Here is a 16,407-nt window from a genome sequence, read left to right as displayed (position 1 = left end):
AGGATGGAAAGGCTGGTGTTTGCCATGGGCAGGGAAACACATCTGGTTTTCATCTTCTCTTTGTTTTCCAGAAAAAGAGGAGAGAGTGCCTGCAACTTGGACCCCTCCTGCCCTTTGCTGCTCAGAGGGAGAAATGTTCCAGCTCCTAGAAGGACATCAGGACAAAGATATGTAATGAAAATAAGTCCAGGCTGGCAGTCCTTGTGGGCATCAGCTGCTGGCATCTGCATTGCTGCTGCCATGAGCATGGCACAGCAGGTAAAAGATTGCTTTTCCTTGTGTGACACAGGAGCTCCTGACTTGACAGCTAGAGGTATGCAATACAAAGAGCTGCAACCTCTGCCAGACATGGCAAAGGTTAGTGGGATGTTGTGTCAGTTGCTGCTGATGTCAGGAAGGACTGTAAGAATGGAAAGGCTGGTGTTTGCCATGGGCAGGGAAACACATCTGATATCATCTTCTCTTTGTTTTCCAGAAAAAGAGGAGAGTGTGCCTGCAACTTGGACCCCTCCTGCCCTTTGCTGCTCATAGGGAGAAATGTCCCAGCTTCTAGAAGGACATCAGGACAAAGATATGTAATGAAAATAAGAGCAGGCTGGCTGTCCTTGTGGGCATCAGCTGCTGGCATCTGCATTGCTGCTGCCATGAGCATGGCAACGCAGGTAAAAGATTGCTTTTCCTTGTGTGACACAGGAGCTCTTGACTTGACAGCTAGAGGGATGTAATAGAAAGAGCTGCAACCTCTGGCAGACATGGCAAAGGTGAGTGGGATGTTGTTTCAATGAGTGCTGATGTCAGGAGGAATGTAAGGATGGAATGGCTGGTGTTTGCCATGGGCAGGGAAACACATCTGGTTTTCATCTTCTCTTTGTCTTTGTGTGCCAGAAAAAGAGGAGAGTGTGCCCTAACCTTGGACCCCTCCTGCCCTCTTCTGCTGAGATGGAGAAATGTTCCAGCTTCTAGAAGGACATCAGGACAAAGATATGTAATGAAAATAAGTCCAGGCTGGCTGTCCTCGTGGGCATCAGCTGCTGGCATCTGCATTGCTTCTGCCATGAGCATGGCAACGCAGGTAAAAGATTGCTTTTCCTTGTGTGACACAGGAGCTCTTGACTTGACAGCTAGAGGGATGTAAAAGAAAGAGCTGCAACCTCTGCCAGACATGGCAAAGGTGAGTGGGATGTTGTTTCAGTTGCTGCTGATGGCAGGAAGGACTGTAAGCATGGAAAGGCTGGTGTTTGCCATGGGCAGGGAAACACAGCTGGTTTTCATCTTCTCTTTTTGTGCCAGAAAAAGAGGAGAGTGTGCCGGCAACTTGGACCTATCCTGCCCTTTTCTGCTGTGATGGTGAAATGTCCCAGCTTCTAGAAGGACATCAGGACAAAGATATGTAATGAAAATAAGTCCAGGCTGGCTGTCCTTGTGGGCATCAGCTGCTGGCATCTGCATTGCTGCTGCCATGAGCATGGCAAAGGAGGTAAAAGATTTCTTTTCCTTGTTTCAGTCTAGAACTCTTGACTTGACAGCTAGAGGGATGTAATATAAAGAGCTGCAACCTCTGGCAGACATGGCAAAGGTGAGTGGGATGTTGTTTCAATTATTGCTGATGTCAGGAAGGACTGTAAGGATGGAAAGGCTGGTGTTTGCCATGGGCAGGGAAACACATCTGGTTTTCATCTTCTCTTTGTTTTCCAGAAAAAGAGGAGAGTGTGCCTGCAACTTGGACACCTCCAGCCCTTTGCTGCTCAGAGGGAGAAATGTGCCAGCTTCTAGAAGGACATCAGGACAAAGATATGTAATGAAAATAAGTCCAGGCTGGCTGTCCTTGGGGCATCAGCTGCTGGCATCTGCATTGCTGCTGCCATGAGCATGGCACAGCAGGTAAAAGATTGCTTTTCCTTGTGTGACACAGGAGCTCTTGACATGACAGCTAGAGGGAAGCAATAGAAAGAGCTGCAACCTCTGCCAGACATGGCAAAGGTGAGTGGGATGTTGTTTCAATTAGTGCTGATGGCAGGAAGGACTGTAAGGATGGAAAGGCTGGTGTTTGCCGTGGGCAGGGAAACACATCTGGTTTTCATTTTCTCTTTCTCTTTGAGTGCCAGATAAACAGGGGAGAGTGTGCCCTAACCTTGGAACACTCCTGCCCTCTGCTGCTGAGAGGGAGAAATGTCCCAGCTTCTGGAAGGACATCAGGACAAAGATATGTAATGAAAATAAGTGCAGGCTGGCTGTCCTTGTGGGCATCAGCTGCTGGCATCTGCATTGCTGCTGCCATGAGCATGGCAAAGGAGGTAAAAGATTGCTTTTCCTTGTGTGACAGAGGAGCTCTTGACTTGACAGCTAGAGGGATGTAATAGAAAGAGCTGCAACCTCTGGCAGACATGGCAAAGGTGAGTGGGATGTTGTTTCAATGAGTGCTGATGTCAGGAGGACTGTAAGGATGGAAAGGCTGGTGTTTGCCATGGGCATGGAAACACATCTGGTTTTCATCTTCTCTTTGTTTTCCAGAAAAAGAGGAGAGTGTGCCCTAACCTTAGACCCGTCCTGCACTTTGCTGCTCATAGGGAGAAATGTCCATGCTTCTAGAAGGACATCAGGACAATGATATGTAATGAAAATAAGTGCAGGCTGGCTGTCCTTGTGGGCATCAGCTGCTGGCATCTGCATTGCTGCTGCCATGAGCATGGCAAAGGAGGTAAAAGATTGCTTTTCCTTGTGTGACACAGGAGCTCTTGACTTGACAGCTAGAGGGATGCAATAGAAAGAGCTGCAACCTCTGCCAGACATGGCAAAGGTGAGTGGGATGTTGTTTCAGTTGCTGCTGATGGCAGGAAGGACTGTAAGGATGGAAAGGCTGGTGTTTGCCATGGGCAGGGAAACACATCTGGTTTTCATCTTCTCTTTGTTTTCCAGAAAAAGAAGAAAGTGTGCCTGACTTGGACCCCTCCTGCCCTCTGCTGCTCATAGGGATAAATGTCCAAGCTTCTAGAAGGACATCAGGACAAAGATATGTAATGAAAATAAGTCCAGGCTGGCTGTCCTTGTGGGCATCAGCTGCTGGCATCTGCATTGCTACTGCCATGAGCATGGCAAAGCAGGTAAAAGATTGCTTTTCCTTGTGTGACACAGGAGCTCTTGACTTGACAGCTAGAGGGATGCAATAGAAAGAGCTGCAACCTCTGGCAGACATGGCAAAGGTGAGTGGGATGTTGTTTCAATGAGTGCTGATGTCAGGAAGGACTGTAAGGATGGAAAGGCTGGTGTTTGCCATGGGCAGGGAAACACATCTGCTTTTCATTTTGTCTTAATCTTTCAGTGCTAGATAAATAGAGGAGTGTGTGCCCTCACCCTGGACCCTTCCTGCCCTCTTCTGCTGAGATGGAGAAATGTTCCAGCTTCTAGAAGGACATCAGGACAAATTTATGTAGTGAAAATAAGTCCAGGCTGGCTGTCCTTGTGGGCATCAGCTGCTGGCATCTGCATTGCTGCTGCCATGAGCATGGCACAGCACGTAAGGGATTTCTTTTCCTTGTGGGACAGCTGTTAAGCCATTCTGATTCACCCTTTGCATCCACAGCATATAGTTTTTCCCACACTGCTGTTTCTATCCAGCAATGTGCATATGTGCAGTGCTACAGAGGTTGGTGGCCCTGTCTGTGAAACAGATATCAGGGGTCAATGAATGTGTTAACAGCTGTGATGAAGAAGAAATGAATCCAGAGGTGTGGGCAGGGGAAGGAAATCGGGGTGGACTCACAATTTTCCCTTACAAAGAACTGCCCAAGGAGGGAGTGGAGCTGTGAAACAGCAACAATATCCCATAGCCTTAGAAGGGAGAGTGGGTCTAAAAGCTGTAACACAGACACTGGTTAAGGATGTCTTCTGGAACCTTGTCTGTGGCCTTATAACACCCCAATCCTGTCGGCACGGAAGGCAGACGGCACGTATCGGCTGGTGCAAGATGTAAGGAAATGACTGAACCCGTTCTCAAAAGACAGCCTGTGGTTCCTAACCCCTATACCCTAATGAGTCAGATCCCACACGGACAGCAGTGGTTTGGTGTGAGAGACCTCAAAGATGCTTTCCGGACAGCCTTTGGACTCAGAGAGAAATGGCTGCGTTTGTATGAGGACACATTGTAATCCTATCGTGATTCGTGATGATACTGTAGATACTGGAACTCGTGCTAATCCTTGTCTTTGCAGCATTTGAAGCAAGCAGCTGGTGCTGCTGTCATGCAGAAAGCTCCCTTCCAACCACTCAGCAAGCATTTGGATGAGACAGCTTCCTGCTGGGGAGCCCTCCGACATCACTGCTGCCTCCTCCAGAACCATACCTGCAGATGCTTCAGAGCTCTTCAGCATGGACTTCCTTCCTCCCATCAGCAGCTGCTCCTGCACTGACCTTCATTCACACTGGGATACCATCTGCTTCCAGCAGGAGCTGACCTGCGAGACAGAGAAAGGAAACGTGGGATGAGCACCAATGCAGAAGCACAAGGCTGTGTCACCACCACGTCTTGCAGCCTTGGGAAGTCAGCTGCAACTGCAGCCTTGGTCAGAATTCTTTTGCTTTGGGGAACAGATGGACTCGGAATGGAAGGACACGAGAAAAATGACATCTGTTTGAGCTCAGCAGACTTGAGAGGTGGGCCTGGGTGAACCTCATGAGGTTCAGCACAGCCAAGTGCAAGGTTTGGCATTTGGGCCGGAGGAATCCCAGGCATTCTTTTGTCATCGTGGTGGTTTCCAATAGACCCCAACAATGAGACATCAGGTCGCCGTGTGGGCTCCTGGGTGACACTGCCATTTCCCAGCCATTGCAGCCTAGGGGCAAATAAAGTAAAATACTTCAGAAAGATCTCACACTGATTGCATATTTTACTGTTCTTTTACACAAAACAGAAGGGGAGGGCAGCAGATGCATGCAGCTGCATCAACACCCAGGCTGCTAAAGGAATGGAAAGACAGAAACATCAAATATCAATGCCTTATTATAATGCAAGGAGGGAAGCTTTTTTCAATGTTACTTTTTATCATTTAAAATAAGCAGTTGGCACTCTTAAAGGAAAATCCTGGGCCCCAAGTTCTAGCAGTGTGGCAATCTGGACTCAGCTGTGAATGATCCAAACAGTCTGTTCCAGATTTTAACATCCCTTCTATGCATTCACAAGCTTTCTCTCTTGACTTCCCCTTACAGCCGTTAGATGCCAGCAAAACATCCCACAAACACTCCTTAACTCTGTGCACACAGGCACCCATCCAACCAGAGCCATCAGTCATTCCCAGCCATGCGCTCTTCCTCCAATCATGGTCAGCATCACACGGCCGTCACGCAGCTCACTTGACTCAGTTTTTCTCTTCTTTCTGGAGGTGGCCTTGCTTCTCAGCCTTACCTTCTCGTGATGTTTATCTCGCTCTGCAGCTCCTGCTCTGAATAGGCTTTCTTGGATTCCCGCATGACAGGCACAAAATGCAGCCACAGCCCCTGCCACCAAGGTCAGCTCTTCAGCACACATTACCTGAGGAGCACTTGGCAACTCCTGCAACCTGAGCAGTGCCAGGAAGACTGTTTCACTTCTGCTTCTCCTGGCTCAGAAATTCATTTTCCTACCTAGAAAATGGAAAAAGAAAAGAAAGAAAAAAAATCCTGACATTAGCAGACACAATTGATACTATGGAATTCTGGAAGGCAAGGGATTTGCCCTCTATGATGAGAAGTTGACTGCAAAGAACTCAGAAGAGCCATGAGCAGGTTGTGAACTTGTGGGTAAAATTAGGAAGTGCAGCAGTGCAGGGCTTCTGGAGGTGAGGGTCTGCTACAGCCGCCTGGAAAGAGAGCCTGTTGGTGGGAGCTGCTTACTGCAGCCAGCAGAAGCATCGCACTCACTGACTCTCATCCTGATGGGGGATTGCAGTCAGTCTGGGAAATCAGCATGGCTGGCTGCAAGCAATCTGACAGACTCCTGGAGTGCAGTGAGAATCACTCTGTGGTGCAGGCATTGGGCACAGCAAGCAGAAGGGAAGCATTGCTGGACATGGTGCACACCAGGGGTTACGACAGGAGGCGGTCAGGGCTGCAGTGACCATGCCCTCCTTGAGTTGGTGATCTCAAGGAATGCGGGCCTGGCAGGAAGCAAAGGCAGGAGCCTGAACTTCAGGAGAGCCAGCTGCAGGCTGTTCCAGGAATCCTTGGACGAGATCCTCTGGACAACTGTTTGTAGGGGCAAAGGGATGGAAAAGAGCTGGTCACTTTCTCAGAAAAAAACTTGCTCAGGTTGCACGCTGAGCTGCAGGAGAGGAAGGGGAGGAGGTGCCAGCACGGCTCTGCACGATGCTCTGCCACACTGGGCAGCTTGATCATGGCTCAGCAGTGGGATCAGACGAGGAGAAAGGCAGAAGGAAATCAAGGATGGGAGGGAGCCATCAGACACAGTCGGTGAGTGTCTGTGAAGTCTTGCAAACCAGAGATTCCCAGGTTGTTTCTGCTTTTGCAGCATTTGTGTGCTGCAGGGTGAGCAAAAGGTTCTGCTGCTTGATTCTTCTGCAGGAGCCGCCTAAAAGGGAAATGGCCACTGAGCTGCAGACCAAGCAGTACTGCCTGACGTTGGCCAGGGGAGCTTCTCCTGCCGCAGTGTGCTGATGACAGGTCTGGAGATGATCTGCATGACCAGCTCTTAGGTGGGAGCCAGGAAAGGACATGATGCGAGGAGGGAGGTGTTAAGCAACAGCCAAGGCATCAAAATGCATCAGAAAGCCCTGAAAAGCATCACAAAGCCACAGCCAGGAAGCTTGGGAGTATCATGAGCAGCATCCGGGATGCGAGAGATTATTTGCTACCATGCCAAATGGTAGCAGAGCTCCCCCTGCAGACATCCCAAAGCCAGACAAAACAGGAACAAACCCGGAGCTGTGCTGCACGCACCGCACAGCCACAGCATTGCAAGCTGGGGTGCCTTGCTGTGTGCTGCATTCATCCCAGTCCGTGTGAATGAAGACTCTGGAGGCAGTCAAGGCGTTGGTTGAGCACGAGTGTGCTTTTATTATTGTATAAAAGACAGGAGAGTGAGAGGTCGATGGTGACGATGGGACTCATCCTGTCTTGTCATGGAGAGAGTGGCTCAGAGCTCTCAGTGCTGCTGTCCGGTGCCTGGGACTGGAGGCCTGATTGAAAGTCCCCCTGCAAGAGGCTCTGCTCCTCTTCACTGACACTGACCTGCTCCTGCATGGAGGTGCTGCTGTCGGGGCACTCACACTGCTCTTGGGATGGGCTGCACTGCAGAGACTCCTGGTTACAATCCAGGCTGGTGACTGTGGTGTCTGGGAGGCTCAGGTCAGCAACTTCAGCAGAGCCAGGTGTAATGAGAGCATGGACTTCAATGAGCTCCTTCTCTCCATCACTGTTGTCATGTGTAAGGCTGCTGTTGGAACTGCAGCAATTTGTGCTTCCTAAGAGCTCTCCACTGATGGAAGCACAGAGAGCATTGTTGCTACTTGCCCTGGATCTTCTGGGTTGGCAAGGGCTCGATTCACCTAGAAAGGATACACAGGGGTTAGTGTCAAACTTTCACAAGCTGAATTACGACAGTGGTTCTTGATCAGGGGTGAACTGAAGATGCTAGGTAGGGGCTGGAATGCCAGAAGGAGATACAAGTGCACTGCAAGCTTGAATTCTATGTTCCTGAAAAGCAGGGATTTGGAAGCTGCATTTGCACCCTTACCTGCCAGGACTACCACTGCTGTTTCTGAGGGCTGCCTGGCATTGCGCTGCAGTTGGCGTTTGCTGCCAGAGGATGGCTTTCTGAGCCTGAAGCAGCAACACCAACTGCTAGCTGGTGATTCCTCAGTTTTGCTGGGTGGATTTTGCCTGGAGAGAGAAAACAGCCAACGCTGTGAGTCGTGCGTGGTGCAGGGTGAGGGAAGAGCTGCACTGAGCTCTTGGCAGCAGTTGCTTGTTCCTAGCACTGCCTGGTTTCTGCAGAAAAACAGAAAAACCCACCCAAACAATGATGCTAGGTGCTGGAAAAGAAAGTCCTCTTTACCTGTCAGATGGAAAGTCGATGACGGTGTGGAATTTGCCCTGCCCAGCTGCAGGGCTTTCTTCCACTTCAATGTCCCTGCTGCTCTCTGTCACAGGGGGAGAGCTGCTGTGGCCTCGCCTCTGTGCCTGTGCCTCCTCCAGGCTGAGCAGCTTTGTGGCAGCAGAAGAGACCCCCACAGACTTGGGCCCTGGGAGAGAATTGTGCCCTGTCAGGGAAAACCACAGGTAAGAGCGAGGATCAGAAAGCAGCAGCACAGCCACCACAGTTCTGGGGGAGGTGCTGTATTTTTCTCAGGCTTGCTTATCCCAGCCACTGGAAGAAGAGGAGCTCAAAATAACCATGTGGGCAGAGGTCTGTTTATGGCAAAGGACACGGTTATAACTAAGAGCAGCTTACTGTATCAAAATAGGCAAGGAAAAACCCAAGGAAATGGGGGCAGGGAACTGAGAAAGCTTCGCTGCCACACTTGCATCAAGCTTCTCCTGCATGCAAACCATAATAATGACGGTTTCCTCCTTGTAAAGTTTGGGCTTGGACATTCTCAGCATCCAGCAACAGGATGCCATACCCTAATGGAAGCCCAGAGGTCTGCTGTCCTCTTGATGGTAAAAGAGTATCTCAAAGGTCCCGGAGAAGGCCTGCATTTGGTCAAGGTGTCAGGTCAAGATGAAGCTAATGGAGGAAGACACTCACCTGCTGCATCTGCGATGTCTGCTCCGGATTTGGAGCAGAAGAGGACGTCGGTGTGGTTGATGAGAAATTCCACCACATCCGACTGCGTCTGCAGCTCCATGCAGGCAGCTCTTCCGCTGGCGCAGGCAGACTCGTTCTGCTGTGATCTGTAGAAAAGGCAGATTTTAGAAGTCATTTCTCCAAGACCGTTTCCCCGAGTCTGAATTGTTGCAGCCAAAAGCTGTCAGCTGAGGCTCTGGAGACTTCCGCAGTGGGCAATCAGTGATGCCACTGCAGAAATTCCCCTGGATGATCAAGGACACGTCAGTCCCATCTCAACAAGACTGCAGAAATTGTCACCTAGACATTGTGCCCGTGGGGATGGAGAACAGCTCAGGCTCCTGCTCTTCTGTCAGCCACAGATTTTACAGGAGAAGAGCACATTTGATGGAGAAAAAGGGAGCACTGTTTTTTTTTTTAATGGAGAACAGATGTAAGCGTTGTGTTGAAACAGAAGCAGAAGTTTACCTTAAGAGGTTTGGAGCCCACACAATGGCTAGGTTCTTGGCATGCATGTTTGTTACCATGGAGCTCCCAGCCAGACACGCCAAGTGTCTCATCAGGAACTCCAGAGTCCTGGAAAACAAGAGAGGCAAACATTCAGCACCAACGAGCATGCCGTGCTGCAATTCAGAAAGACAAAGGCTGGAACCGCATCGTTGCCCTCTGCAATGCAGCAGGGCTGAGCTCAGCAGGCTGAGGGCAGCACTGACCTGTAGTGAGGAGCGGGCAGCTGCTGGATGACGTCCTGCATTCTGAGCAGCCGCTCCTCCTCTGTCGCGGCACCAACAGCATCCTGGAGTAGTGCAGAAAGGGAGCGAGACACCAATCAGGCTAGTACACCACTGCGAGTAAACCTCGTGGGGCTGACAGCAAAAGGGCCTCCGAGCTGGGGCACTGCTGCAGCCATCTGCCAAGAGGCCCAGGAAGAGGGAAATGAAAGACGTGGCCTTGTGCTTACCGAGAACTTGCCGTACAGCTGGTGGGTGAGCAGAGGGTTCGGGAGCTCCCTGAAGTACATCTTGCAGAGGGAGCTCACGCTGTGAATGTCACGGACGGTGAGCTCAGGAATCTGCTCCGACTCAAATTCCTGCCTGGAGAGAGGGACGCAAACCCGGTTGAGCGAGAGGAAGGCAAGCCCAAAGCCACACCAGATGCACTCAGGCTGTGTCAGTCGCAGCACTCTTACCGCAGTCTCTGGATGTTGGACGCGACGCCGGACAGGCGGTATATCCCCTGCACCACGCCGTGCTGCTCAATGAACTCAGCGCAGCTCTGGAGGACCTGGGGGACTGAAGAACACGTGCCAGCCGTCAGTGGAGCTCCTGATTCAATCCTGCTGCAGGCTGTGCTTCACATCCCATCCACTAAGCCCAGCCAGGCTTGGCTGAAGCAAATACAGATGTGCTTGTCTCTTAGGAGCATCCGCCTCACTTTATCCTTCAGCCATCAACTCCCATTACACGTGTCTCCACGGCTATCAGCCTGCCCCCTGCTAGATATGAGCTCCCTTTCATCTTCTTTAGATGCCCAGCAGAGGAAGATCTCAGGAATGGGCTGCTCCTTACCATCACGACCGGAGTGGAGAAGATGCTCTCCCAGGTCACCGCCAAACACCCTTTCCTTCTCCACCTCCCGCTCGGTCGGTTTCTTTGGGCGGGCCTTCACCAAGGAACGAAGGAAGGTGAGGATCTTGCTGCGTTTCTTGGGCACTGCACAACAAAAGGAAGAAACCAGGTCATTTCAGGTCTGGCTCCGTTGGACGAGGCCGAGCACAGCACATTCTACAGGGCACGTCAGAACGGGAAGAACATTACCAACCAGTACATACAAAAAGGGATTTTCCCCATCTCTGGAGGAGCCCAAGGCCAGGCTGGATGGGGCCCTGGGCAGCCTGATCTAGTCTCACATTAAATGTGGGGGCTGGGAGACCATCCTGAGGCAGGAGGGTTGGAGCATGATGATCCCTGAGGTTCCTTTCCATCCCAAGCCATTCCATGAGTATTCTATAGTTTCCCCAAGTCCAGTCATAAACCCAGGAGGATTGGGCCAAATCTCTGCCCCATGGTGTGCATGAAGAATCATCAACCCAGAGGACAATGTGGGATGGATAAAGGAGGTACTAAACATGGAACATACCCCCAAAAAGACTTCATTTTGCTTTCCCACACCATCAAATGTAACATCCATACCTGGCTTTGGCACAGAATTGATGAGTGCCTCAGGAATGTTCTTATTAATGAGTTCCACACACTCCCCTGGGAAAAATCCAACCTGTAACAAGAACAAAATAGAGACCAACTATTGCATGCTGCATTTCTCAGGTCTGAACTGTTAAATCAAAAGCCTCGTAACATTTCCCTCAGAACGTGCTTGCCTGACGTTCCATAAGACTATCCAGCAGAAAATGGCCATAGTTCACAGCATAAAGGTAATAATTTTTCAACATCTGCAGCCAAAGGCAAGGTCCTCTGACACCGACACAGGGAAACTGTTTATGTCCACTAGGCATCCTGAGCAGGCAGAGCAGCTCTAAGCTGAGATTCCTGCCTTTACTGAAGTTGCACTCTCCAGTCTGAAGCTTGTGCCTACCTGGAAGCCGAGCTTGCCTCTCCACCAGGGGGTGAGCTCCTTTGGTGGCATGTCAATGACACAGATGATGTCTCCGACCTGCAAGAGATTGCAACGTCAATCCCAGCTTCAGCACGGCTGGGAGGAAAGCACAGCTCAAATGACTGCATTCTTCTGCACTGCCAAACATGGCCAAGCATGAGAGCACTTGCACCAGTGCAGCTCTGAAGGCATTTGCCATTGTAAAATTGAGAAACAAGGAACGCCTTGAACTGCTTACCTCAAAGGAGAGTTCATCCGCTGCCTGGGCAACGTATCTCTTAATAGCATGGGCAGCAGCAATAGCTGGAATGTTCACAGCTGACTCCCCATCATCCAGTAGGGGTTTCCCCTTGTTCTCAGCCTGAAACAGAGAGCACAGGCCACGGTGAGGAGCTGGGAACCAACAAGGAGGATTTCAAGGTGAGGAGCACATCTGCAGAGAAAGCTGCAGGAAATGCACTCGGTCCTTATCATGGGCACTTCAGAAGGAACTGCAAGTCTAATAACGGCTGTTTCTCTCCCTGGTGTGCAGCAGGCACACGCCAGGCAATGCAAAGATGCATCTCTCCCCACCCAGACTAATCAGCAATGGCACTGACGCAGACAGGTGGCCTTGTCCATTTTGCCCCCTCCTTTCCTGCGCTCTTTGTGCAGGAAGGCTGACTGTTTAAGATGCTAGGAGACCGTGAAGAGGGAAACCAAAGCTACGGCTGCAGTTACAAGGTGCAAACAGTGCCATTGCAAGCACCAAGCAGCTCTCTTGAGCAGTCCAACCAACAGCGAGGCCAAACAGAGCAGAGAATGATTGTTGTTTCTGCAGCCATTTCAAGGGAAAAGTCAGTAGAGGACAAACCCCACAGCCGAGATGGCTCTGGTACTTTTATAAACTTGCCACGCTTGCACTACTGTCTTGCCACAGAGGAGCTCTCTTGGAAAGCAGGAGAGCACATCTGCGGCTCACTCTGCTGGCTGCAGTCAGGGAACAAAGACCAATCAGAGCTTCATACTCTACCTCTGTCCATGCCAGGTCAGGCCCACAGCTGATCTCGCTGCACGCCACGGCCATCAGCGTAGGTGTGACAAGCTGGAACTGAAAAGAAACACACTTTTATGTTCTCTGTTCACATCTCTGCTGTGCTCCCTACAGCTGTCGGGCACACTCACACAGCCCAAGCACGCCTGCTGGTGTCCCTGGTGATGCTGTGCAGCTCTGCACAAGCTGGGGCTGGGACTCTTTGCCTAAGGGATTGGTTTCCTGTAGACCAGCTGGTCACAGCACCACAGACAGCATCCTTCTGAGGGCTGAGCTGCAGAGCATGTGGAGAAAACCCACACGTGACCAGCGTCCCATCAAAGCTGGATGAGGCTGTGTTACTAAACACGGGGCGTCACGGGCTGCTAAAGCATGTGGGGGGACAAACCATGGCAGGTACCTGGCAAGAGATCAGAACGAGGGAGAGAAATCTCTCGAATCCGCAGCCGTTCCTTGTCACTTTGCTCTGATCTTCCACGAGCAAAAGCTGCAGCAGGGAAGCAGGCAGAGGGTGGAGAGAGGAGAGAGAAAGAGCAGGTCAGTTTGCTTCCACGGTTTAGCAAAGACTACGAGGGAAAATCCAAAATCTGCCCTCCCTCAACTTAAAAACTTAAGTTTTCAACTTAAAACCATTTCCCTTTGTCCTGCTGTTATCTACCCTTTCAAAGAGTTGATTCCCCTCCTCTTTTTAGGCTCCCTTTAGGTACTGAAGGCTGCCATGAGGTCACCCCACAGCCTTCATTTCTCCAGGCTGAACAAGCCCAGCTCCCTCAGCCTGTCTTGGCAGGGGAGGTGCTCCTGTCCCCTGATCATCTCTGTGGCTCGCCTCTGGACCCTCTCCAACAGCTCCCTGTCTTTCTGGACACTGTACTGCAGCTGGGGCCTCACAAGAGCAGAGCAGGGGGGGACGATCACCTCCCTGTCCCTCATGGCCACCCCTCTGCTGATGGAGATAATGTGAGCCTATGAGCTCCGCCAGCCAGCAGTTCTCAGCACTCACTGTCCCCCCGTCTCTCCCACACTGTCTCAGCTTACCTACAAGGTGCTGCACAGGACGGTGTGAAGACAAAGGGACGCAGTCGGTGCACAAGTGCAACAAGCGAGCTGCTCAGTCAGAGCTCCAGCGCTCCAATGAAGGGACGCAGCACGCACTGCTCCTCCCCTCATTCTAGCCCTTATGACATCACTGAGGGCCACCAGGCTGCTCCACCACGGACAGGGTGGGGAGGCAAGACCAGTCACAAGGGCAGAAGATTCCAACAGCCCAGCCCAACGTTCTGGAATCAGGGGCTGCTTGGAATTCTACCCCAGCCAAATCCTGGAGAAGCTGGCACGGGGTCGTCATGACCAAAGCGCAGGACCTGGCGCTTGCTCTTGTTGAGCCTCGCACAACTGGCCTCAGTGCATCCCTCTGGAGGGCCTTCCTGCCCTCAGCCAGATGGACGCTTCCTCCCAGCAGCGTACCTTGCAGTGCTGGGCCCATGTCAAATCCACACTAGAGTGGCTTTTGTTACATTCAAGGGCATGTTGCAGCACCCATCTATTTCACCTGGAAGGAAATAAAGCAGGAGATGGGAGAAACACAGAACTACTGCCAGACTGCTTTATCCCTTTCTCAGCCCAACTTCCCTTGCCTCATCCCCTACCCCAACTCCTGGATGATGCCCACAGGCTGACAGTTGGATCTCAAGTCCATAGGACTCCTTTCACAGGGCTCCATCAAAAAGGCTGTCACACTTGTTCTGTACACTCACACTGACCCAGCAGTGGTATCACAGTCACTTAACACACACACAACAACCAAACCCCGAGCATGCACATCCCTTCCTGCGTGACTGCAGCCCACAGCTCCCCTTCACACCTCCGTGGATCTCTGGTGTTTTACACTGATGCAGCCTCGCTGCAGCTCTGTGGCTGTCACAGAAAGCCTGCAGGACCTCTTTCTCTGCAAACCCCGTCTGCAGGCATTGGTTCACGAGTTTCATCTCCTGCCCTCCTGAGCAAAAACAAGCACTAAGAACAAGAGCAAAGCACGCTGGACTCGACCTGGCTGGATCCCCAACCCTCAGTCCTGTCAGACGGACCCTGGTGTGGAGACTCATCCCCAAAGCCTGGCTGGACATCAGCACAGGCATCCTTCTTCAAACGCCCCATCCAAGCAGCAAGGGATCAAAGCGTTGGCACAGCTGAAACAGAAATGCTGTGTGAGTTTCCTGTTAGCACTGAGCAGGAACAAATCTACCGCTGAGCAGCAGGATGTGAGACAAGCAGCAGAAGACACCCAACCTGCAGAACCAGCTCGTTTGGGGTCGGTCCAGATGTTTGTCTGCTCCCTTCCCTGGCCCAGGCCAAGCTTGTGAGCTGCTCCTCCTTTGTGCAGGGGGAAATGGTGCAGATGCCATGTGGTGGCTATGCACAGCATGCCTTTCACTTGCTTTTCCTCTCTCCATCTGCCATCTTCCATTAGCAAACAGCATCTCCAGCCTCCAGAGATCACTGAGTCCAACCCCTGCACAACAGTGAAAGAAAAGATATGATAAGGGGTACTTAAAGCACAGCATCTGTAATCAGATCAGACTCCTGCACTGTGAAGACTTCCATGAGTATTCCTGCAGAGTGCATCACTTAGTCTCTCTTTAGCCTTGTGTTCATGGTTTTCCTGTAAGAGCTTGTCTAAACACTGCCTATAATCGTGGTTATGCTAGAAGCATTTGGATTTATTGATCCTCAGTGTGATTTCAATAACAAATGCAGATGTTTTTTGTTAGGGACAGCTTTCAATTTCTCAACTGAAATTTCAATATTGCATTAGGTGTTGACAACCACGGGGCTGCAGTACAGAGAATTACAGGAAGATTAATTTCTCCATCCCCATGCTCCTAGACATTTATGATTACAGTGATGTAGTTATATACAAAGTTGCAAGATACCAAGGCTAGAATAACCTCTTGGTGCAGCAGGATGTCTGGAGCCCAAGTGCAGCGTCTCAGTGCTCCAAAGCCTTGAAGAAGTGCACCGTATGTGCTGGGGCTGATGACACAGACACTGGAGCAAGGCCAGTGTGATGTTAGAAACTTGACCAGCAGCTGATCTGTTGTCAGCCATTTCTGGACACAAACGGGATCTGGTCGACTTAGGACATGACCTTTGGGCTGGAGAGCAACTCCCCGAGGAATCACACAGCCACTGCAGACCGTTTGCAAGAACCCCATACCAAAACAGCTCATCTGCAATCAGTTTTTAATCTGTGCAGCAGTGATTGGAACAGGCGCACGCTCTCTGGAAGTGCAGGAATGTTCACAAGTGGAATGTACATCACCTGTGTGCTCCAGCTCTTCTGTGTGCATGCTAGGAGCAGTGATCCCCCTGCACCCAGGGCTGCAATAAAGTCCTGTGGGCTTTCTAACCTGCCAACCAGCAGCCCAGGCTGCCCAGAGCCACATCCAGCCTGGCCTTGGATGCCTGCAGGGATGGGGCATCCACAGCCTCCCTGGGCAACCTGTTCCAGTGCCTCACCACCCTCTGGCTGAAAAACTTCCTCCTCACATCCAACCTAAACCTCAACACCCCCCATCTCAGTTTAAAGCCATTCCCCACTTGTCCCATCACTATCCACCCTCCAAAACAAAACACCTCGGCTGTTCAACACTGAAAGAGCAAAATAACCCACAGCTCTTACGTCCACTGTATGCATTTAATTCCAAATTAAGGTCACAGGTTAATTACTCAGGTGATCCTTCCTGACAGAAGAACTACTCGTAGTGATGTGTAGGAGTAAGGAACAGTTTGAAAAGGTCATGGACATATTAGACCTTGCAGCATTTATCTTAATAGATGCCTACATTGCAAAGCATTTTGTAAAACACACGTTACAAGTACTGTGCATTGGATTACACTATATCAAACTCTAAGTAACAAGACAGGTTGCTTTTAAATCTACACTTACATGCTAACTCCTTGATAAAATTCCTGACTGCCTTCAGTT

General features: G+C 50.8%; 1 protein-coding gene and 1 long non-coding RNA gene across 2 annotated transcripts; both read right to left on the bottom strand.

Moving 5' to 3' along the window:
• Positions 1-7,024: 7,024 nt before the first annotated feature.
• On the bottom strand, positions 7,025-11,425 carry LOC149912634 (rho GTPase-activating protein 32-like). Its single transcript, XM_090130890.1, has 11 exons — positions 11,369-11,425; positions 10,969-11,050; positions 10,345-10,488; positions 9,966-10,068; positions 9,738-9,870; positions 9,490-9,572; positions 9,245-9,352; positions 8,738-8,883; positions 8,045-8,249; positions 7,724-7,869; positions 7,025-7,535 (listed from the first exon to the last, which is right to left on the bottom strand). The coding sequence occupies exons 1-11, from the start codon at positions 11,417-11,419 to the stop codon at positions 7,108-7,110; spliced, it is 1,629 nt and encodes a 542-aa protein (XP_089987016.1). The 5' UTR covers positions 11,420-11,425; the 3' UTR covers positions 7,025-7,107.
• Positions 11,426-11,666: 241 nt separating this feature from the next.
• LOC149912633 (uncharacterized) lies at positions 11,667-14,427 on the bottom strand. The gene is made up of 4 exons (XR_016462168.1): positions 13,458-14,427; positions 12,823-12,909; positions 12,402-12,479; positions 11,667-11,750 (listed from the first exon to the last, which is right to left on the bottom strand). It is a non-coding gene; the product is annotated as an uncharacterized LOC149912633 (long non-coding RNA).
• Between the last annotated feature and the right edge of the window lie 1,980 nt (positions 14,428-16,407).

Source organism: Phasianus colchicus, chromosome Z (genome assembly GCF_987193195.1).
Source record: "Phasianus colchicus chromosome Z, bPhaCol1.hap1.1, whole genome shotgun sequence".
In the NCBI taxonomy this organism is placed as follows: domain Eukaryota; kingdom Metazoa; phylum Chordata; class Aves; order Galliformes; family Phasianidae; genus Phasianus; species Phasianus colchicus.
The sequence above is the reverse complement of the archived record's forward strand: the minus strand, read 5'-3'. Positions and strand labels throughout refer to the sequence as shown.

What these genes read in the sequence shown, in the direction of transcription:
- LOC149912634 (XM_090130890.1), bottom strand. Translation starts at nt 11,419, where the DNA reads ATGCCACCAAAGGAGCTCACCCCCTGGTGGAGAGGCAAGCTCGGCTTC. An exon ending in GAGGCAAGCTCGGCTTCCAG is followed by an intron (nt 11,051 to 11,368) that starts GTAGGCACAAGC and finishes TTCTTGTTACAG; the next exon opens with GTTGGATTTTTCCCAGGGGA. An exon ending in CAATTCTGTGCCAAAGCCAG is followed by an intron (nt 10,489 to 10,968) that starts GTATGGATGTTA and finishes TTTGTTGTGCAG; the next exon opens with TGCCCAAGAAACGCAGCAAG.